Source organism: Aegilops tauschii, chromosome 7 (genome assembly GCF_002575655.3).
Source record: "Aegilops tauschii subsp. strangulata cultivar AL8/78 chromosome 7, Aet v6.0, whole genome shotgun sequence".
In the NCBI taxonomy this organism is placed as follows: Eukaryota; Viridiplantae; Streptophyta; class Magnoliopsida; order Poales; family Poaceae; genus Aegilops; species Aegilops tauschii.
In genome coordinates this window covers 9,629,533-9,654,373 of record NC_053041.3, presented here as the reverse complement: position 1 = coordinate 9,654,373, position 24,841 = coordinate 9,629,533, and the positions used below count along the sequence as shown (strand labels likewise).

The 24,841-nt window shown below is 46.5% G+C and overlaps 1 protein-coding gene across 1 annotated transcript; it reads right to left on the bottom strand.

Annotated features, from left to right (window-relative positions):
• Positions 1-952: 952 nt before the first annotated feature.
• On the bottom strand, positions 953-4,028 carry LOC109768381 (disease resistance protein Pik-2-like). Its single transcript, XM_073505255.1, has 4 exons — positions 3,783-4,028; positions 2,240-2,810; positions 1,490-1,927; positions 953-1,440 (listed from the first exon to the last, which is right to left on the bottom strand). Exons 1-4 carry the CDS (start codon positions 4,026-4,028, stop codon positions 953-955), a joined length of 1,743 nt encoding a protein of 580 aa, XP_073361356.1.
• Positions 4,029-24,841: the final 20,813 nt, after the last annotated feature.

Genomic DNA, 24,841 nt, shown 5'->3' with positions numbered 1-24,841 from the left:
ACTTCCGTCTCTGCTTTGTACGTCCACGAAAGAGGAAAGAAAAGAAAACAGTAAAAAAGAGCAGTTGCACCGATCGACGGCTCCAGCAGCGTCTCGAAGAGATTCTCACACTGTCTACCTGTGGGCTTACTAGCTTCTACCTCTCCATACTCCACCGCGTCATCAAGCCAAGCCCGTTGCTCTTTCATGTTTATCATATTCTCACGAGCCCACCAAATCTATATCATCATCACGCTACACAATTGCGTAGCCCATTACACGACACATTCTCGGAGCCACTTTATCAATTTCTCGTAATATGTCCAGATGAAAGATGATGATGCGGTACAAAAAGTAAAGCAGCCAAATTAAGATACAAATTGAAGTAACATAACCCAGCCAGAGATGCAGACATGTACGGCAACATATTACAAGGAGAAGAAAGGTAATAATTCAAGCAAATATGGCTGCAAGGAGATGCCTTACTGATGCTCCGCATACTACTCTTGATGCCTTATTCATTACATAGGAGAAGTAGGTACTTAATCAGCTATTCAGCTTCAAACTGACGTTCTTGAGATCTGGATGCTCTTGGAACTCTCCCATAGGATCGATCACATCACAGTATGACCAACACGCGCACAAAAAACTGATAGCCAAAGGCCCTTGTCGTGCCCTTTGTTTCTCTTTTTATTTTCTGTTTTCTCGCCACGATACAATAGCCAAGGCCTGCCCGTGTATATATGGGAGCTATCCGCTCCCAGCCAGCAAGTAGCAAACCGACCCAAACTTAAACTCCTAAGTCTACTTTGACTAGGACACGCACAAGTCCTAACACAACTCCTACTCTGGCTTGTACTCTTAGCAGTACACGTATTTAAACATTCGGACTCTTAACTAGTACACCAACCACTACCAGCTAGTGCTAACTAGAGATACTAATAATCTAATCTATAATTGACTGCTAATTAGACTAGGACAAGATTATTGCTAACAGATGATCCAGATACTGCTTCTGCAACTCTGTCTTCATATCATCGATGTATTCACCATCCATCCGAATTTCCTTGAGGTTCCTGAGAAACTGTAGCCCCTTCATCTCCAGGTATTTATCAGTTCGTAGCAGCTCGAGCTTAGGCATTGCGTCCTTTTCAAACTTCAAAAGATTGAGCATGAACACGAAGTAAAGCTCGAGCAAAGATGAACCTAGGAAATTCAGATCATCTATGTCAATTGCGAAGAACCTCAGTCGTAAAACTGCGAGGTTTGGTAGACCCCCAAGGGTTTCTATGTCAACAGCTTTATCCAATTTGCTGTCCTGTAAGTTCAACTTTGATAGACTCTGTAGGTGGTGCATCCAATCTGGCACTTTGCCTAGGGGCCCGACCAACTTGAGGCTCTCGAGCTGTTTTGGTGGCAACAAATCCCCACCCAAACAACCATCTATATCATCGCCATGCACTGTCAAAGAACAAAGTTGGTTGAGAGTTCTGGTTTCCCTTGTTGATACCAGTCACACCAAGCTTACGCAGCTGGGTAAGTGCAGTGAGCTCCTTTAGGATCTTTTCCTTTCCGCTTGAAACATTGACAACACCCAGTGTTTGCAGGGACGTCAATTTTCCAGACCCTTTTGGAGCTTTAACATCACTCCCAGCCCCATGTTTAAAGATGGACAGGTTGAATAAGTCGTGCATGTTCAAACCAAGTTCTGAACGTCTCCTATATAATTTGACAGCCACACCTCCCTTGTATTGCAAATATCTACAGCTTCTCTTAAACAGACCTGCTTCAGCTTGGAACCCGGACGAGATGTCATACATACTCCACCAATTGCAAACGAGCTCAATAATAGCATCCTCCTTCCCTAATCTACTATTAAAACCAGTTATGAGGTGTTGTAGCTTGCGAAGCTTGATGATAGTTGTTGGCAGTTCAACTATACACGTGCCTTTGATATCCAATGTTTGGAGGTGGCTCAAATTCCCAATAGAATTGGGAAGGTGCCAATAATAACGACAATTTCTTATAGAGAGGTATCGGAGGTGATGGAGCTGCCCAACTTTATCAAGATGGCGCTCTCTAAACCGTAATGTGTCCTCCAAATCGAGCACTCGGATAAACCTCATCTTCTCAGAGATGAAATATGGTCTCCACTCTCCGTACACGGTCAGCGATCACACTTGCGACAAGTCTAGCATACTACCAAACACAACTTCATCTCTTTTCCAATTGCTGCTAATGACAAGATGACGTATTGGACCTTGTGTACTGCTCAAACAACATCCATCCTCAAGTGTGAAAACAAGGTTCTCCTCCCTAGCCTTCGAGATGCATATTTCACGAATGATATCATGAAGCTGACAAGAATCACCTTTTCCACTATGATGGTTTACACCTTCTCCCGGCAGAATCATACTCCTCTCTAAAAGCTCATCAAAGTAGGTGTCACCAACTTCTTCAGCTGTCATGCCCTGCATCTCCTTGCAATAACCCTCTGCAATCCATCGCCTCACCAAACACTTGCGCTTAATTACGTAGTCTTCCGGGAATATGGCCATGTATAAGAAACATGACTTGAGGTGGTAGGGTAAGCCATCATAGCTCCTCATAAGGACTTTCTTTATAGTCCTAAGCTCTGGGTTGATCTCCAACTCAGCACTAATACGGCCATGCATCTTCCTCCATTCAACAGCAGTTTTAGGTTTAGTGGCCAGGAATCCACCTACTGTTGATATTGCAAGGGGAAGTCCATCGCACTTCTTTAAGATAAGTTTTGCTTGTTCCTCCATACCAAGGGCCAAATTAACCTTTCCTGCCTTGTCCTTAAACACCTACATAGAAATAATTTAATATTGTTAAATATTTGGATTAAAGAATAACTGTTTGAGGAAAAATAATATGCCTTTTTCAATCTCGCTTCAATTTGTGGCTTCTGAAAGAAGTCATATGCCTAATAAGGTCAGTTTATGTTTGTTGAACGTGCTATTACAGATTCAGAAAGGAAAATGTGCTATTATGTGCTTTTCTTTCAGCGCTAGCTGTTGTACACAGCCTATGTTGGCTTTTGATCGTTGCTAGATCAAATCACCCAGAGACGCTCACGCCTACATGCAAAGCTAGCTTCGAAGCTAACAAGCTAACAGCTTGATTGATCTTCCTGGAGCAGTGCACGTACACACGTCTAGCCGGAACCGTACGTAGAAGCTGGCTCGTAACTAGCCTGATGGACTGGGTCGATCTGCTTCGGCTCTCACGACGACGGAACTTTACACGAACGAGAAAAACTAATCGATGGATTTATTCGATTGCCACAGGGGCGTGTCGCTCCTGAGCTTTTTATTGCTTTTCGTTTTCTGGTTGTGCTACAAGGCTGGGGTATATGCATATGATAGACTGCTAGCTATCCGACTTGGTGTAGCACTGCTAATCCTACTCGGTTTACAATACTAACAAAACTCGGTTTGCAAATTAATTGGATCGTGCTTAACTCTAACAGCCTATTGCCTGCTCTTCTTTATCAATACATTTAAATGCAGATAAAAGCATGTGTGTATTTTCTTATTGATTGAGATATAAGCAGGTAGCCAAGCACTCTTAATAAGAGTCCACCATGATGCAAAGTTATATATGGAGCGTAAGTCTACCAATCTCAACCTTATGTACCAATGCAAAAGACAAAAGAATGATCAGACACCTTAAAAAAAACTCCTAATAATATTGGCTGACGGCAATCTCATGCAAAAGAATACCGTAAAAAGGCTCATGCAAACGGAAATAAAAGACATCAGACTTAGTAAAAGTACCTTCTTTTTGAAGAGATCAAGTGCAGCAGCATCTTTCAGACCTTCAAGATGATACATGTTGGTGTCTTTTCCTGAACAATGCTCAGCAATATTCTTTTCCCTTGTGGTGACTATGACCCTTCCAGCATTTTTCAAGCAACTTTTGACCAAATCCCATTCTTTGTTGGTTGATAGGTCATCAAGAACAATGAGGCACTTCTCATTTAGAAGGCGATTTAATTCTTCGACGAGCTCTTGAACTCCCATTAATTATATGTCCTTCTTTTCTTTTCCGGTTGCTGTTGCTCCAGCAGGATCCCGTAGTTGCAAAGCTAAATTTCTGATGAGCATTGTAGGGTTGAACGGGCGCAATGCAGTGACCCAAGCCCGCTTCCAGCCACCAAGCTGTTGGTTTCGGTAGGCGCTTCGGACGAGAGTGGTCTTCCCAAGACCCCCCATTCCCCACACGGAGATCACCTTAGTTTCTTGATTGTTTTCTGATTTACCAACTAAATTGATAATATGATCCTGCTCTGTTTCCCGCCCAGTGAACAACTCCTCAACCAGTGTCCTTGTGATACTGCGATCAAATTTCTCTAAAGGATTAGAATAATTAACTGTATCTCCACCGGCACTCACTGCCGCTGATTTTCCTCCTCTATTTCACTTGTGGACTTCGCTGAGTTGTTTTCAGTACTGATAACTTTTTTCTGTGTTCGAACCAGTCCTTGCAACACCTGATGCAGACATGACCTACAGATAAAGCAGATCTATGAGAACATTTATGTATGAGTGCACCACACAAACACAATTAGCACGAAGTGCGATATATTAGATACATGCTTTGAGAAAATTTATGTATGAGTGCTCCACACAATTAGCACGAAGTGCGATATATTAGATACATGCTCTAATCTCTGCGTCACATTTACTTACCCTGCACTGGGAGGTGGTGGTAGTAGTTGGGGCGCAGAGGAGGGGCCACCAGCTTGCTTGCTTCATCACGTTTCACTGTCAGGGATACGTGTCCGTGATTGACCGGTAGTGCGTGCCCCAGAAATTGCATTAAGTAAACCACGTCGGTACAGTGCAGATTACAACAGAACCGAGGGAAACTGACGGCAACTCCAATGCAGTGTGTCCGTTTGGATAGATGTGGATCCAAACCAAACCGCGTTCGCTCGATATCCGTCGGGACGCATCTTAGACCCAAATTTACGACTGGTTTGTGTCTACGCGGACACGAAATCGACACGACGTGCGTCCTCTCGATGTCCGCCACAGCCCCATCTATCGGCCGCCCAACTACCCCATGCGGTCATATTAAACGTGGCCACCTACCTCGAGCCCGCCCTCGCAGTGGGTGGAAGAACCGCGTGGCCGACCTTTTTAATGCAAGCACGCGGGGAGGGGAGGGGGGGGGGGGGGGGGGCTCATCTACTTCCATCCCACGTCCACATCTGGCCACGCTTGCTCCCTCGCCGGCAACCAGAAACCCTAGCGTTTCTTCAGCGGGAAGGGCAAGGAAAAGTTCAGCGCCGGTGCCGCAAGCTTCTTACGCCGGAGCAGCGCGCGGTGCGTGCCTAGGCGCCAGACTCCCCCGGCTGGGAGCACTAGTTTGCGTTAGAGCACGAGGAGAAGCGCTGCCACGGCATTCGCATCGACCATGCCGCCCTAGAGGTCATGCCGGAGGAGAAGGAGGCGGAGGCCGCGTACCAAGCTGCGTTCGAGGCGGCCCTGCAGCGCGCGCTCGAGGAGAGTCTGCTGATGGAGGACGCATAGTGCGACGGCCTAGAGCAGGCCGTCGCCTTGCCGGGGGGGGGGGGGGGGGGGGGGGCTCCGTCCACGCTCCTCTCTACGTGCAGCCGCCGCCGCCTGTCATCGAGCCCAAGGCCGAGCCCACGCCCACGCGTAATCGGTAGCCACCACCACCCGCTTGGCCCGAGCTGTCCTACTCGTGGACCAGCGAGCTCTGCGAGTGGGTGACTGCACCTTCCATTCACTATGTCACGATGCCGGAGGAGGCGGCCCACCTGGAGCGCTGGAAGGCGCACTGGGTAGCGGAAGAGCAGGCTGACGGCGAGCGGCAGATGCTCTGGGCGCACCGTGAAGAGGAAGAGGAGTGCTCACGCCGCGCCGCAATGCCGCCGCCACAGTAGATGCCAGAGGAGGCTGCCTTGGCGGCGTGGCAGAGCGCGGAGTGCTTTTTTAATTTTGTAGGTATATGACTTGTACTGGCCGGGTCAATCCAGCACCGCAATCACGGTAGTAAAACTGTGCCAATCCAAATGTGCATGTATATGACTGCACGCAGACTGCTTTTTTAATTTTGTCAAAGCTTTTGAAAGATTGTTTTATAATAGGCTAGAGATTATGTTGTAAATTCTCTAGATGCTTGCATTGACCCTATTCCTTGCAGATCGTAAGGGTAAACTAACGAGAGAAGATGAGGATGCCCACTCACCTTTGTCTGAACTGTGTGAGGACTGTATTTGTTGGGTCAGGCCCTGAGGCTCACGCAGGGAGTGATAACAACTTGTATCACTGGCGACATAGTACGTCCTTCAACTGCAGATCTGAATCGATTTGCCGGTGAACAACACATCCGATCCGTAGGTGAAATCCCAGGCAATGTAAGAGGAAAAAAAAGTATTAGCTGGGGGGGGGGGGGGGGGGGGGGGGGGGTGAGGGGAGATTACGCACGAGCATGTCTGTCTGAGTGTGAGGATGGACGGAGCACATAATGTCTTGAATGCAACCAGCGACGGACATGAACACCCGAGCTGTAAAAAAGAATAGTTTTTTTTCTTGTTTTACAGTTCAACTGGGACCATGTGGCCCCAAGGGCAAAACTCTGCCCACGTCACCCTTCCTTCAGACTAGTGGTTGAGGCGTCATCCAGTGACGCCGCTTAAGAGAAAGTTGTGCGCATGTTTTCATTTAAAAAAAAGATGGAGTCCTCGCCTTCATTTAGAAAAATATTAAAAAAATACTCACCTCCATCTAGAAAAAGAAGTAAAAAAAAAAAATCAAAGCAGCCTACTAGTGAGCGCCACTTTGCGTAGCCCTCCATTAAAAAAATGTGTCAGGTCATCACCTCCATCTAAAAAGGAAAAAAAACATTAAAAAATCCTCACCTCTATCTAAAAGTAATATCCAAAAGCTTTTTCACCGCGGCCAACCAGATTGCGCCAAGTGGCATAGCTGGTTGGCCGCCCTTCACGCAACCCTTAATTCCTTCAGATTGGCCTTTTCCCTAGCGGTTTTTTCTGCGAAAATCCAATTTGGCTGTGCTCCTGTAGGTGAAAAATGCTTTTTTTCAAATGTCATAAAATAAAAATAAAAGTGTTTATTTTCACATCCAAATGCTACCTACAAATTTTTAGGTGAAAAGGTTAAGCATTTTGGCATATGTAAAAAAAGAGTTAAAGGCCAAATGTTACACCCAACTTTGTTTTTTCGCCGACGAAACACTGCTACTCGGTTTTGCATGAAATTTGTCAAACATGCTTGTGACACTAACATGAACAACATCTACACATACAAAAATAAATGATAAATTAAATTTATTTACTATTTGTTTTTAATTTACTGTTCACTCAGGAGAAATGCACCTGGGAGCCAAAACTGCCCTCCTGCTTTTCTAGCCCGTCTCGGTAGCGTTGTATGATAAAGCCCTCAATGTTCTAGTGTAATATGAGAAACATTGAAAATATGTAACTGTGTTGGTAATGTTAAATCTTAAAGTGTACTGTTTTTACAACTCAAACATCTATCATGAAACAATGCACAAATGTTAGCGGAACTATAGTTTTTTGTGGAAAACATGTTATGTTTCAATTTTTTGTTTGGTGATTTTGGTGATCTTAATATTTTCTAAATATAAACAAAGCAAAGAATAAAAGATGACAAAATCACTTCCGTCCATAGCACAATATTTGTTACTTCAATAGCTTTTTAATGTTTTATATGTTTGATCATTCTATCTGTACTGTACACTACACAAAGTTATCAATTCCCACCTCTTCAGAAAGGTGCTACAAATAAAATTAAGGTTGGAGTAGAGAGGGGTTGGCTTCAAGGTCTGCGTGCATCCCTACAACTTTTTTTTTCTGTTGGCACTTGGCAATGTTGGCCAGTCTACTAGTGATTCTGAGCAATGCAGTTCTTTCTTTCAACCTGTGTAATATTTACTTGAAGCTTGCAAGCAGCCATTTTGGAGCTTCACAAGATGGTGAGGATGTCGTCAAACCCCTTTCCCCTAAGGTGCTCCCTGGCCATTCGCCGGCCCTCCTTCAGCGAGCCACGAGTCATCACGTAGTTCTTCTTCACCATCGGGCCGATCACCATGAGCTCCAGCACAATGGCGCATCGAGCAAAGTGCAGGGCCAGATTGAGTAGGTCGATGTTGCCGTAGACTCCGCTCATGTGGACCGTCTTCAGATGATCGTGTGGCTGAATGGGCAGGGGCCACTCCTTCAGCCACATGTTCTCCACCCCCTCACTGTACTGACATTCCATCTGCATTGTAAAATATACCAACTCATTCATTTCTATTTCTTCACCAAGGCAACTAACTTGAACTAGGGTAACTAAAATAGAAGTAAATTTGTCATCTTTATCTTTACTACAAAAAGCAGCAGACCAACTTGTAAATACAATAAAGACTAAAACAAACATAACCACCATGCCAAAAAATGTCAAACAATAAACTCCACTCGATGTGGCTATGTAGTCATAGACACGGTGCACCTGTGCAAGACAAATGCACAGTGTCGGCTTGGAAGGAGCTTGGCCCATTGCCATGTTCTCAAGGGTGTATTTATGGTTTTCAGTCCGTAACCAAGAAGCATGGTTAGATAGCCAGGTTAGTACAGACAAACACTAATTCATTGTTGTTGAGATAATTGCCATATTATAATTCAAATAATTATGTCCAGGTAAAGAGTCTTCCATTAAGAGTAGATGGCACTATTTTAGACTTTCTTAACTGTTTGAGAATACAAGGCATTTACAAATTCAAGAAAAAATTCATGACTTTTCCTGTCATGCCCTTAACTAATTGAATGGGTTACCTTACTCTAACTCACCAGTTAAAGGAATCATTATGAGGGAAGCAGCTTTCCTAATTCTAGTGTATATGGCTAAAACTCCATGTAACTGAACACAGGGATTGAATTAAATTAAAATGAATTCTAATATGATCTCTATTTCTAACTTGTTGGAGAAATGCATATGACAGTAGAAAAGGCCAAGTAAATGCGAAAGAGAGAAATGAGAGAAACCTACATGCAGTTCCAGTTGTTCCAAAACAGGGGCCAACTCCAAAAGGGAAGCCAAACGAAGGATGCCACTTGTAGAGTCATAACGTACACGGACATGCATGGTCAATATAAGATGGTTCAGATTGATGAAGCTGCTGGGGCATCCTGCAAATTGAAGCACCTGATACAACAATGGGAATAAAGGTGGAATGAAACGCACTGGTTGGCTGTGGGCTATTTCTTCTCGGTGCTCCCCTTCAGCATCGAGGGCCTCTTCGGGGAGCTCAAGAGCAAGTGGGGGCTTCGTGGTCGCCTCGACTACACCCCCCTGCGCAACAACCGCTTCATGCTCGAATTCGAGCGAGAGGGTGACCGTCGTTTCGTCCTCGAGAATGGCCCGTGGACACATCGCAAGGACGCCTTCCTCATCGTCCCCTATGATGGTGAGGGCAAGCCGACTGATGTACCTGTGAATGTCATGCCCATCTGGGCTCGCATATATGATGTCCCACCACTTATGCTCTCAGAGGAGGTAGGATGGAAGCTAGGTCGTATGTTAGGAAAAGTGCTCAGAGTAGATGCTGATAAGAATGGGAGAATTTTTTCAGAATTTGTAAGAGTTCGAGTAGAACATAATGTACACAATCATCTCCTGCGTGAGATTGAGACTATAGAACTAGGGGAGGATGATCTGATGGAGCTCGAAGTCAAGTACGAGAGGGCTCCACGTTTCTGCATGTACTGTGGCCACATTGGTCATGGTGAGCGGGACTGCCGACTGCCCGTGGATGACCAGAAGCTCAGGTACACCGGTGCCATGAGGGCATCGCCTTACAAGAGGAGCAAGAACAAGGGCGGATACATCGCGCCAGATGCCGGAAGTGCACGGCGTTTTCTACACTTTGGGTCAGAACTGTATGCGGAGGCATGGACGGCACCGGCGAAACTGGCGTGGGAGAAGATCAAGGCCCAGGATGATCGGGTTTCGCGGCTGGAGGGAAACAAGGTAAAGATGTGCAGGATCCCAGAGGAGGTACTTGCTGATCCGTATGTGCAAGCTGCCATTGCGGCAGTGAGCGCGTTGCGAGTGGATGATGGCTGCCTAGAGGAGAAGCTGCAGGTGGCCGCTGCATCTCCCTCATCTACTGCAATACTGTCCACGGCTAGGGCGGGGGTCGACACCAACACCACCCCTCTCGAGCTGGTGGCCACTGGTGGCGCACCAAGGCATGCTCAGGAAGAAGGCGAGGGTGGCTCCCATGCCCCAGTCGGGAACCAGGGGGGTGCTCACCCAGAGGCCTCTTTCCCTCCTGGTTTTGGCCCGGCTCCCCAATACATCCAGTTGCAAGAAACTGCTGTCCTCCCCACCCAGGTTGAGGTGGGAGATGCCAAAGTTCAGACAGAGGCAAACTCGGTGCTAGGGAAACGCTCAGCTGCAGAAACTGCTCGGGCTGTAGAGGAAAATGATGTAAACAGTAAGATAGAGAAAGAGAAAAACAAGAAACTGAGGGGAGAGGAGAATGTAACAGAAAATGAGAAAGGAGGCAAGAAGGAGGAATCGGAAGCAACCGGCCCCGGGGCTGCCGGTGAACTGACGGGTGCCAAGGCGTGCGCCCGTCAGGAGGGATGAGCATCCTCAGCTGGAAATGCCGGGGACTAGGGCAGCCCCGGACAGTTCAGGAGTTAGTGTGCCTGGTGCACACGTACAAGCCCAAGGTAGTGTTCATCTCAGAGACACGGCAGCGAAATGAAGTAGTGAATAAATTGAGGTGGAGGCTTGGCCTCAAGCACTGTATCACGCAGGCCGGCAAAGGAAAAGGAGCCGGCATTGCGTTGTTCTATGATGAAAATGTTGAAATAAAGAAGTTGGCCGTTGGACCGAGGTATATCGATGTTCTGATCCGCTTAAACCCACATGGCCTTTTATGGCGTGGCACTTTTGTTTATGGAGAGCCTAAAACCCATGAGAGACACCACATGTGGAACCTGCTTAGAAGGTTAAAGGATAACTCAAACCTACCGTGGATGATGGTAGGTGATTTTAATGAGGTAATGTGGCAGTCGGAACATTTCTCTGTGTCGAGGCGCTCTGAAAAACAGATGGAGAACTTCAGAAATGTTTTGTCGGAGTGCAAGCTGTATGATCTGGGTTTTAGAGGCCCCAAGTGGACCTATGACAACAAACAAGAAGGACATAAAAACGTTAGGGCGCGTTTGGACAGGGCTGTGGCCTCGTCGTGCTGGAGCAATGAATTCAAGGAAGCTACGATCGAACATATCTGCACAACTAGATCCGATCACCTACCGGTGCTGCTATGTGTCGGCCCAAGAAAAGAATGGAGACCGATCGGAAGTGTGAATCAGAACTCATTTAAGTACGAGTACATGTGGGAGAGAGTTAACACACTTTCAGATTCAGTGAATGAGTCCTGGAAGCAAAACGGAGCAGCAAACAGTTTGGCCGATATAAACAGGAAGTTGCAGACTATGCAGAATGATCTTGGGAACTGGGCAAGGAAGGATTTCGGGTCTGTACTTCAAAAAACGGGAGTGATCAGGAAAAAACTCGGTCAGCTATGGCGTTCACCGTCTTCAGCTGTTCAGCAGGCAAAAATAGCAGAACTTTCAAAGGATTTGGACGAGCTACTCTTGAGAGAAGAAATGATGTGGCGTCAACGCTCGCGCGCCACATGGCTTAAAGAAGGGGACAAAAATACACGGTTCTTTCACTGGAGAGCAACTTGGAGAAGGAAAAAGAATACCATTGACCGGCTACGGGATGAGCAAGGAGAATGGGTGGAGGACCAGGAGGGGATCAACCAGCTAGCCACAGACTTCTTTAGGAAACTTTACACAAAGGAGGAAGAGGTTCTGCCAGGAGAGATCATTGATCTAATTGATACTAAGATAAATGATGAGATGAACCAAGCTCTAACCAGAGACTTCGCTGTACAGGAGGTTAGCGATGCCCTTTTTCAGATTGGGCCTCTTAAGGCCCCGGGCCCGGATGGCTTTCCGGCGCGCTTCTTCCAACGGAATTGGGCGGTAATGAAAGAGGATGTGGTGAAGGGAGTGCTGCATTTTTTTGCAACCGGTGAGCTACCTGAGGGTATCAACGACACAATCATAGTGCTCATTCCTAAGGGGAAAGACCCCCAATCCCTGAGAGATTATCGCCCTATCAGCCTCTGCAACGTAATATATAAGGTGATTTCAAAGTGCTTGGTGAATCGTATGAGACCTTTGTTGGATGACATCATATCCGAGACCCAAAGCGCATTTGTCCCAGGAAGGCTGATCACTGACAATGCCATTATCGCCTTCGAGTGTTTTCATAAGATTCAACACTGCAAAAATGGGCGGGACAACCACTGCGCATACAAACTAGACCTCGCAAAGGCCTATGATCGAGTCGACTGGCGATTCCTCGAGGAGGTTCTTCTTAAGGTGGGTTTTAACAGAAGATGGACGAATTGGGTGATGAAGTGTGTCACTTCTGTAAGATTCTCTGTGAGATGCAATGGGAAGAATATGGAATATTTTAGCCCGTCACGTGGGCTGCGTCAAGGTGACCCTTTAAGCCCGTATCTTTTCCTTTTTGTGGCGGACGGATTGGTTGCCCTTCTGAACAAGGAGACAATGGGAGGGAGGATCACTCCAATAAAGGTAGCCAGGAATAGCCCAGGCATCTCAAATCTTCTTTTCGGAGATGATAGTATGCTCTTTTTCAAAGCAACGGTGGAACAGGCCAAAGTAGTACGAAATGTCCTGGAAACCTTCCAAAGATGTACAGGGCAACTATTGAGTGCTAGCAAGTGTTCTCTTATGTTCAGCGAAATTTGCCCACAACAAGTCAGGGAGGAAATTAAGGAAATTCTTGGGGTGGAATCGGTATCGTTTGAGAACAAATATCTTGGATTGCCTACCCCTGAAGGTAGAATGAAGGATGGTGATTTCCAGCCAATCATGGTCAGACTAGGGAAGAAATGCAATGACTGGTCTGAACGCTACATGTCCTTTGCCGCTAAAGAAGTACATGTTAAATCTGTAGTCCAAGCCCTCGCGACTTACACTATGGGCGTCTTCTTGTTATCTAAAGGTTTTTGTGAGAAATATGAGCGCATGATCCGTGACTTTTGGTGGGGAGACGAGGAAGGACATCGGAAGGTTCATTGGATGTCGTGGGAAAAAATGACAAAACCAAAGCGAGCGGGTGGTATTGGATTTCGGGATATGCATCTTTTTAATCTAGCTTTGCTGGCTAGACAAGCATGGAGGCTACTGCAGATGCCAGACAGCCTGTGTGCTAGAGTTTTGAAATCAAAATACTATCCAAGAGGAGACATCCTTGACACGGTTTTCGCCTCGGATGCGTCCCCGGTGTGGAGAGGCATTGAGAGTGGCCTCGAGCTGCTTAAGAAGGGTATAATCTGGCGTGTGGGGAATGGAAGGAGAATTCAAATTCAGCGTGATCAATGGATACCCAGGAATGAAGGGCTCCGAACGGCAAGCTTTATTAGGAGGTCACGTTTGAGATGGGTAAATCAACTTATTTTACCAGAGACGAATGAATGGAATGTAGACCTCATTGACCAAATCTTCTATCCATTTGATGCTGCGGAAATCAAAAGGATCAGACTCCCGGTCGGCGAGGTGGAAGACCTTGCAGCCTGGCATTTCGAGAAGACCGGTATCTTTACGGTTAAAAGTGCATATAAGCTAGCTGCAAAGCTCAAAGAGACGAGCGAGGCGCAAGTGTCTAGTTCCACCAGCGAGGCTGGGGACCGAAGCATATGGGACCTGATTTGAAAATCGGAGGTGCCAAATAAGGTCAGAGTATTTGCATGGAGGGTAGCGACCAGTACGCTGGCTACAAAAGCTAACAAGCATAAGAGAACTATAACACATGATGGGATCTGCACCATCTGTGGTTGTGAGGAGGAAGATGAGTTCCATGCCGTCGTCAGGTGCACTAAAAGTACTGCCCTTCGTCATGCCATGAGGAAATGGTGGAATTTGCCTGCTGAAAAAAGCTTCCAGTTCAATGGAGAGGACTGGCTCCAATGCCTGTTATATAAATGCACAGCTGAAGAGCGAACAAAAGTGCTACTGTTGCTTTGGAGAGCTTGGTTTTTGAGAGAGAACTGTATCCACGGGAATGGCAAAGAAACAATAACTGGATCGGTGAATTTCCTATGTAGATACATGGAAGAGATCAAACATATGCATGATTCAAATCACATGGAAAACGGGAAGGAAAAGCTGTCGTTGTTCGCTGAACAGCCGTTGCTTGCTGCACCAGGCCCGGCTAATCGGTGGACTGCTCCTCCCAGGGGTGTGATTAAGTTGAACACAGACGCCTCTTTCTAGAAGGATTCGGGGAGAAGCACGGTGGGCGCAGTGGCTAGAGACTGGAAGGGCAGGGTTCTGGTCTCGGTCAGCCGTCAAATTGACACCTGCAAGTCTGTCGAGGAAGCTGAAGCCATGGCAGTGTCTATCGGGATGTCGGCCCTGTCAAAACTGTACCGTGGAGAGATCGTAGTGGAACTGGACTGCGCTGTTGTCGTCGGGGACCTGACCTCCAGTAAGACGGTGGCCTCGGAGTGGTACCCGCTGATTCATGATATTAAACTATTTGTTGCTGTTAGACGTGGAGGCAACGGTCTGGCCCATGGTCTTGCGGCGCTGGCAAAGACCAAAGGCAATCAAGACAAGATCGATGATATTCCTGATGAGGTGCGAGAGCTGTGGCTCTCTGAATGTAATTATAACTCTGAGTGATTTCTACTCAGGTTATCCTCAAAAAAAAGAAAAAAAGAAAAAAAAGAAAACGTTTAGAAGCCAAACAACAGTGAAGTAGAACACAACAACAGTGAAGTAGAACACAACAACAAGGGTATCAACTTCAATCAGCACTGAACAAACACACCTGGGTATCAAGAGCAATTTGCATCGAGAGCTTCCGTGCATACGACATACTGCCAGCAGGAAGCTTTGCAAAGACGTAGTCGAAAACATCCTCCTCTGTTAGCACCGTGACAGTCACCTCTTGTATGTCTACGCACTCATCAACACAAATACCGGATGGACCTCAAAGCTGGCAAACTCGAACTTGGCAAGTTTCGGAGCTTGCACCTCAAGCTCGTGCATGTGACAGTACTGGACACACATGTAACGCAGCCGACCCAGCGGCTGGGATGTACTGAAGCTGTGGAGGGTGCAGCGTGTGACGCTTAGCCACTCGAGGACAGAGAAGGCCGGCAGCAGCAGGCAATGGATATCTCCTAGCACGGAGTCGAGCTTGAGCTCCCTTAGGTTTGTGAAGCCGCAGAAATCAGGCGGCACCGCCGGCGGGTACAGGTCGACAGACATGAGGTGTAGAGACCTGATGGCAGGAGAGCCATTTCTGAAATGCTTCAGTGGGAAGCTGAGCCAGTAGGTGCCCCATGACCCCGGATTAAAATCGAACACAATGTCCTTCGCCGTGGACGCCGCGCAGAAGGCGACCCATTGGTCGACATAGCACTCCACGTTGGATTGAATGAACCTGAACTCGAGCACGAACTTGTCCCTGGGGTCGGTGGGACTGAGCTGGCGTAGGCGCGTAGCACACTGTCGACGTTTCTGACGAAGTCTTCTTCGCCTTGCGCCGGGCTTCTGGGCCGGAACATTGTCTCCCTGGTGAAGACCAGGTTCCTTCTGTTGCACAGTCGCCAGAGCCGCCTCCACCTGCTCGACAGTACGCTCGTGCGTGCGGCGTCCGCGAACCCCAAATGCGACAGCACGTCGACAAGAATATCCTGCGTGCAGACGAGTAATAAGTACTAATGAGTAAGTACGATTCAGTTTGCGGAACCAATTTACTTATGCTGAATGAGTGGGCTGCTAAAAGTAAAATCTGAAACCAGGAATGAACAGTGAAAGTGTGCACTGCTGCCTGCGCCCACTCACATCTGGCAGATCGTGAAGCTGCGCAGCCTTCCTCTTCTTCATCCTCTTCCCCACCCTCCTCCCGGAGGAAGCACCGCCGCTGCAGATCTTCGCCATCGGGGCACCAATCGAACCAGTCCGCTCCCTCAATTTCTTTTGATTTTGGGAAGTTCAGCTGCCAATCTGTTGAGAAACCAGAAATCAAAACCAAATCCGGTCTCAGAACTGTGTGGATTGGATCATATTATCTCGGAAAGAAATGAACATTCGATTGCTCGAAGCAAATAGTTAGAGAAGAATCTGCTAGTGCTCTGGCCGCGCCGGACTACGGCGCTGGAGTCGGAGCGGAGGATAGAAGAGAGGGGAGGGGCTCGGCCTACCTCCGATTCGGGTGTCCCGAGACCCAAATCGCCCTGCCGCGTGTTCTCCTGGTCGGCGGCGACGACGATCCGCAAGCCCTAGCACCGGCCGCCACGGCGAGGAGTAGGAGGACAAAGGAAACAACTGAAACTCACGAGTGATCGTCACTTAGGCAAAACAACGCACGGTGTGAGTGTCACTTAGACAAAGCAGTTATTTTTTTCTGTTTTTTTCTTTGCCTTCGTTGGGCCTCTTTGGATTCATTTGAAGGATTTGAAACTTTTCCTGGGAACCCTTTGGTCATAGGATTCATTCTTATGTTATCCATTCAATAGGATCGTCACTTAGACAAAAAATAATTTGTTGATAGCTTACCAAGCTAGCCGTTCAATAGTAATCTCAGCATAATCTCAAACCTCATTTTTATTTTTCCGTTGCGAAGTTCTAATGCATTTTTTTCGCTTTATCTCTCTTTCTACCCTATCTCATCAATGCTCGACAATCATGTGTTTGTTTCCTCCTATTAGAAACAAATCTTAGATCAGTGGTGACATATAGTATGCTAATTATGCACGAAGAAGGAACAATACATTTACATACATCATGGTCCCAAGAGGGAGATCCTTTGATTTCCCACCAATTATGCAGCTGCACCTTGCAGCTCCTTAATCTTCCATAATTTAGAAAAATAATCAGCAGCAACAAGTAGAGACCAAGGCATGCGTAACCTGTGCGCGGGATATGATATTAACAGAGCGCCATTCTTGCTCAAACATTCCTCAAATCGGCAAAGTCCATCATACCTCACACCATAAACCAAGTGACATAAGGACCATTGCCTCCGTTTCTCTATATGTATGCACCTCCTTTCCGTTTTCATCTGCGAACTTGTGTAGCGGCTTTCCCACCCACTATAGTTCTTGATACAAACAATCAATTATTTATACAACTCATAGTAGCAAATAAAGCTGGACACGATCCTGTCAATGTTGGTGTTCAACGTTGAAAGAATTCATGTGGCTGGTGTTTTACAACGCCTTTACTACATGAAGTGGCCGCTCATTTTCCATTTGCAGAATATCAGGAGCAGGAAAAGGCTGAGAAAAACTTAGTTTTCTTAGAGAGAGAAAAGGCTGAGAAAAAACTTAGCGAATCATATTAGTTTGAAGTCTCGTGTTACATGTTGATTAGCCAGGGGGTTTATTTGACCTGGTTGAGGAAGGCTTGTTTTAGGTTTGTTTGAGTGGGGCGTATGTATAATAAAGTTTTGTGCGCTTTGATAGAGAGGGGTATATGTTGAGAAACCCAAAGTGGTGGAACGTGGTCACAGATTCAAACAAAACGAAAACCAAAAGATGGGGTATACAATTTTGATAAGTACTAGAATCGCTGCATCCTGCATGCATGTACTAGAATCGCTGCATCCTACATTTCTATCAGTTGCCGCCACACATTCATATCAAGAGTAGTAAAGATTACATTTCTATCAGTTGCATATAAACTGGATTTGTGCAATTACCATCTACCGTTTGCGGTGGATTTGCATTTTTACTAATATTTAACCTAGAAGTAATGGGTTTGAGAAACGATTTTTTGTTGTTGTATTTTCTTCTTCATACTGCAGTCACTGAAACATTAAACGAGTAAAACATAATCTTAAATCACACTAACCGCGGAAGCACCAAGAGCCGAGAGGCGACGGCGAGGGTACGGAGCAACCAAGCCTAGAAGGCCACGATAGCCACGAACGAAATTACTGGAAGAATAGGGAAACTGACTGCCAGATCTCACGGCTGCACGCAATCCCTTTTTCTGATGTTACATCTAGCGATCAAAGGCAATAAGCAATTTTCTCACGTCGGGCAGTTGGGCTGGAAAGTTGTCGTGTTAGGCCATTGAAATTGAACAGACATGTAAGTACAAAAGGTCTGCACTATATGCATGTATACGTACAAGCTAATGGTACTAGTACCTGGTAACCAAAACTCATAGGGGGGTACACTATACGTCTACGTACATACTCGTGCCTCCCCCTGTCATCCGGTTCAATCCACTTCAGTCTCCAGTCCCTCCTCATGCTAATATATATTTCCTCTTCCATTACCAGGAAGTTCACCTAGGGATCAGATGTGTTGTTTACATGCAAATCAGTTCAGCACTCTCTTGGAAGTTGTTAAAATGAGAGTAGAGATTATATAGAGAACCAAGTTTATAATCAAGACAGGAGCAGATTGCCCTTTCCAGCTACTCAAGCTTTTTTTTTTATCTTCAACATATTTCTGTTCCGCGTTAGTGAGGTGTTAATCAAGTTGAGGTGTTAATAATGAATCGGAATTCTTAAGTATCTAATCAAAATGGCGAGTGATAGGCGCCGGTGCACCAGCAGAAATTTCAGCCGGTCGCACTGCATACGTACGATTCGCTCGCTAATAGCTAAACGATGCCTTCTTCCCCCAACTGCTTTCGCTAGTTAAAAAGAAAACATGGCGCATGTTCATCCCGAGCAGTCCCCGGCCGTGATCCCCAGATGTCAGCCAGCTTGCCGGCCATCCATGTCGCCGCCGGCTGCCGCCCTCGACCGCCCCCATCTCCTGGACGTCCTCCCGGCCGCCTGTTAGAAATATGCCCTAGAGGCAATAATAAAATGGTTATTATTATATTTCCCTGTTCATGATAATTGTCTATTGTTCATGCTATAATTGTGTTATCCGGAAATCGTAATACATGTGTGAATACATAGACCAGAACATGTCCCTAGTGAGCCTCTAATTGACTAGCTCGTTGATCAATAGATGGTTACGGTTTCCTAACCATGGACATAGGATGTCATTGATAACGGGATCACATCATTAGGATAATGATATGATGGACAAGACCCAATCCTAAGCATAGCACAAGATCGTGTAGTTCGTCTGCTAAAGCTTTTCTAATGTCAAGTATCCTTTCCTTAGACCATGAGATTGTTCAACTCCCGGATACCGTAAGGGTACTTTGGGTGTACCAAACGTCACAACGTAACTGGGTGGCTATAAAAGTACACTACGGGTATCCCCGAAAGTATCTGTTGGGTTGGCACGAATCGAGACTGGGATTTGTCACTCCGTATGAGGGAGAGGTATCTCTGGGCCCACTCGGTAGGACATCATCATAATGAGCTCAATGTGATCAAGGAGTTGTTCACGGGATGATGTGTTACGGGAACGAGTAAAGAGACTTGCCGTAACGAGATTGAACAAGGTATCGGTATACCGACGATCGAATCTCGGGCAAGTATCGTACCGATAGACAAAGGGAATTGTATACGGGATTGATTGAATCCTCGACATCGTGGTTCACCCGATGAGATTATCGTGGAGCATGTGGGAGCCAACATGGGTATCCAGATCCCGCTATTGGTTATTGACAGGAGAGTTGTCTCGGTCATGTCTACGTGTCTCCCGAACCCGTAGGGTCTACACACTTAAGGTTCGGTGACGCTAGAGTTGTAGAGATATTAGTATGCGGTTAACCAAAAGTTGTTCGGAGTCCCGGATGAGATCCCGGACGTCACGAGGAGTTCTGGAATGGTCCGGAGGTAAAGATTTATATATAGAAAGTCCAGTTTCGGCCACCGGGAGAGTTTCGGGGGTCACCGGTATTGTACCGGGACCACCGGAAGGGTCCCGGGGATCCACCGGGTGGGGCCACCTATCCCGGAGGGCCCCATGGGCTGAAGTGGCATGGGAACCAGCCCCTGGTGGGCTGGTGCGCCCCACCCAAGGGCCCAAGGCGCCTAGGGTTGGAAACCCTAGGGTGCCGTTGCCCCCCGGGGGGCATGCGCCCCCTGGTTGGAAATCCTAAGGGGGCCGTTGCCCCCGGGGGCCGCCCCCCCAGATGGGATCTCAAAGGGGGGCATGCGCCCCCCTAGCCCCTATATATAGTGGAGGGAAGGGAGGGCAGCCACACCCTAAGCCCTGGCGCCTCCCTCTCCCTCCCGTGACACCTCTTCCTCATCCAGTAGCGCTTGGCGAAGCCCTGCTGGAATCCCGCTACTTCCACCACCACGCCGTCGTGCTGCTGGGTCTCCATCAACTTCTCCTTCCCCCTTGCTGGATCAAGAAGGAGGAGACGTCTCCGCTCCGTACGTGTGTTGAACGCAGAGGTGCCGTCCGTTCGGCGCTAGGATCATTGGTGATTTGGATCACGACGAGTACGACTCCATCAACCCCGTTCTCTTGAACGCTTCCGCTCGCGATCTACAAGGGTATGTGGATGCACTCCCCTCTCTCTCGTTGCTAGATGACTCCGTAGATTGATCTTGGTGATGCGTAGAAAATTTTAATTTCTGCAACGATCCCAACAGTGGTATCAGAGCTAGGTCTATGCATAGTTACTATGCACGAGTAGAACACAAGTCGTTGTGGGCGTCGATTTTGTCAATTTACTTGCCGTTACTAGTCTTATCTTGATTCAGCGGCATCGTGGGATGAAGCGGCCCGGACCGACCTTACACGTACGCTTACGTGAGACAGGTTCCACCGACTGACATGCACTAGTTGCATAAGGTGGCTAGCGGGTGTCTGTCTCTCCCACTTTAGTTGGATCGGATTCGATGAAAAGGGTCCTTATGAAGGGTAAATAGAAATTGGCATATCACGTTGTGGTTTTGGCGTAGGTAAGAAACGTTCTTGCTAGAAACCTATAGCAGCCACGTAAAAATTTGCAACAACAATTAGAGGGCGTCTAACTTGTTCTTGCAGCATATGCCGTGTGATGTGATATGGCCAAAAGGATGTGATGAATGATATATGTGATGTATGAGATTGATCATGTTCTTGTAATAGGAATCACGACTTGCATGTCGATGAGTATGACAACCGGTAGGAGCCATAGGAGTTGTCTTAATTTATTGTATGACCTGCGTGTCAAATGAAAACGCCATGTAATTACTTTACTTTATTGCTAACCGTTAGCCATAGTAGTAGAAGTAATAGTTGGCGAGACAACTTCATGAAGACACGATGATGGAGATCATGGTGTCATGCCGGTGACGATGATGATCATGGCGCCCCGAAGATGGAGATCAAAAGGAGCAAAATGATATTGGCCATATCATGTCACTATTTGTTTGCATGTGATATTTATCATGTTTTTATATCTTATTTGCTTAGAACAACGGTAGCATAAATAAGATGATCCCTCACTAAAATTTCAAGAAAAGTGTTCCCCCTAACTGTGCACCGTTGCGAAGGTTCGTTGTTTCGAAGCACCACGTGATGATCGGGTGTGATAGATTCTAACGTTCGCATACAACAGATGTTAACGAGCCTAGCATGTACAAACATGGCCTCAGAACACATGCGAAACACTTAGGTTGACTTGACGAGCCTAGCATGTACAGACATGGCCTCGGAACACGGAAGACCGAAAGGTCGAACATGAGTCGTATAGAAGATACGATCAACATGGAGATGTTCACCGTTGATGACTAGTCCGTCTCACGTGATGATCGGACACGGCCTAGTCCATTCGGATCATGTATCACTTAGATGACTAGAGGGATGTTTATCTGAGTGGGAGTTCATTAAATAATTTGATTAGATGAACTTAATTGTCATGAACTTAGTCTAAAATCTTTACAATATGTCTTGTAGATCAAATGGCCCACGCTAATATTGCCCTCAACTTCAACGTGTTCCTAGAGAAAACCAAGCTGAAAGACGATGGTAGCAACTACACGGACTGGGTCCGTAACCTGAGGTTTATCCTCATAGCTGCCAAGAAAGCATATGTCCTTGAAGCACCGCTAGGTGACACACCTATTTTCCCAGAAACTCAAGACGTTATGAACGCCTGGCAGTCGCGTAGTGATGATTACTCCCTGGTTTAGTGCGGCATGCTTTACAGCTTAGAACCGGGGCTCCAAAAGCGTTTTGAGCAACACAGAGCATATGAGATATTCCAAGAGCTGAAAATGGTTTTCCAAGCTCATGCCTAGGTCGAGAGATATGAAGTCTCTGACAAGTTCTACAGTTGTAAGATGGAGGAGAATAGTTCTGTCAGCGAGCACATACTCAAAATGTCTGGGTTGCACAACCGCTTATCTCAGCTGGGAGTTAATCTCCCGGATGATGCGGTCGTTGACAGAATCCTTCAGTCGCTCCCACCTAGCTACAAGAGATTTGTGATGAACTTCAATATGCAGGGGATGGAAAAGACCATTCCTGAGGTATATTCAATGCTGAAATCAGCGGAGGTGGAGATCAAAAAGGAACATCAAGTGTTGATGGTGAATAAAACCACTAAGTTCAAGAAAGGCAAGGGTAATAAGAACTTCAAGAAGGACGGCAAGGGAGTTGCCGCGCCCGGTAAGCCAGTTGCCGGGAAGAAGCCAAAGCATGGACCCAAGCCTGAGACTGAGTGCTTTTATTGCAAGGGAAACGGTCACTTGAAGCGGAACTGCCCCAAGTACTTAGCGGATAAGAAGGCCAGCAATACCAAAGGTATATGTGATATACATGTTATTGATGTGTACCTAACCAGCGCTCGTAGTAGCTCCTGGGTATTTGATACCGGTGCGGTTGCTCATATTTGTAACTCAAAACAGGAGCTGCGGAATAAGCGGAGACTGGCGAAGGACGAAGTGATGATGCACGTCGGGAATGGTTCCAAGGTCGATGTGATCGCCGTCGGCACGCTACCTCTACATTTACCTACGGGGTTAGTTTTAAACCTCAATAATTGTTATTTAGTACCAGCTTTGAGCATGAACATTGTATCTGGACCTCGTTTAATGCGAGATGGCTACTCATTTAAATCCGAGAATAATGGTTATTCTATTTATATGAGAGGCATGTTTTATGGTTATGCCCCGCTGGTCAATGGTTTATTCTTATTGAATCTCGAATGTGATGTTACACATATTCATAGTGTGAATGCCAAGAAATGTAAGGTTGATAATGATAGTCCCACATACTTGTGGCACTGCCGCCTTGGTCACATTGGTGTCAAACGCATGAAGAAACTCCATGCAGATGGACTTTCGGAGTCTCTTGATTATGAATCATTTGACACGTGCGAACCATGCCTCATGGGAAAAATGACCAAGACTCCGTTCTCCGGAACAATGGAGCGAGCAACCAACTTATTGGAAATCATACATACTGATGTGTGCGGTCCAATGAGCGTTGAGGCTCGCGGTGGTTATCGTTATGTTCTCACCCTCACTGATGACTTAAGTAGATATGGGTATGTCTACTTAATGAAACACAAGTCTGAGACCTTTGAAAAGTTCAAGGAATTTCAGAGTGAGGTTGAGAATCAACGTGACAGGAAAATCAAGTTCTTACGATCAGATCGTGGGGGAGAATATTTGAGTCACGAATTTGGCACGCACTTAAGGAAATGTGGAATTGTTTCACAACTCACGCTGCCTGGAACACCTTAGCGTAATGGTGTGTCCGAACGTCGTAATCGCACTCTATTGGATATGGTGCGATCTATGATGTCTCTTACCGATCTACCGCCATCATTTTGGGGTTATGCTATAGAGACTGCCGCATTCACTTTAAATAGGGCTCCGTCGAAATCCGTTGAGACGACACCGTATGAATTGTGGTTTGGGAAGAAACCTAAGTTGTCGTTTCTGAAAGTTTGGGGATGCGATGCTTATGTCAAGAAACTTCAACCTGAAAAGCTCGAACCCAAATCGGAAAAATGCGTCTTCATAGGATACCCTAAGGAAACTATTGGGTATACCTTTTACCTCAGATCCGAAGGCAAGATCTTTGTTGCCAAGAATGGATCCTTTCTAGAGAAAGAGTTTCTCTTGAAAGAAGTAAGTGGGAGGAAAGTAGAACTTGATGAAGTATTGCCTCTTGAACCGGAGAGTAGCGCAGTTCAAGAAAATGTTCCTGTGGTGCCTGCACCGACTAGAGAGGAAGTTAATGATGATGATCATGAAACTTCAGATCAAGTTTCTACTGAACTTCGTAGGTCCACAAGGATACATTCCGCACCAGAGTGGTACGGCAACCCTGTCCTGGAAATCATGTTGTTAGACAATGGTGAACCTTCGAACTATGAAGAAGTGATGGCGGGCCCGGATTCCGACAAATGGCTTGAAGCCATGAAATCCCAGATAGGATCCATGTATGAAAACGAAGTATGGACTTTGACTGAATTGCCCGATGATCGGCGAGCCATAGAAAATATGGATCTTTAAGAAGAAGACAGACGCGGATGGTAATGTAACCATCTATAAGGCTCGGCTTGTCGCTAAGGGTTATCGTCAAGTTCAAGGGGTTGACTACGATGAGACCTTCTCACCCGTAGCGAAGCTGAAGTCTGTCCGAATCATGTTAGCAATTGCCGCATTCTATGATTATGAGATATGGCAAATGGACGTCAAAACGTCATTCCTTAATGGTTTCCTTAAGGAAGAATTGTATATGATGCAGCCGGAAGGTTTTGTCGATCCTAAGAATGCTGACAAGGTATGAAAGCTCCAACGCTCGATCTATGGGCTGGTGCAAGCATCTCGGAGTT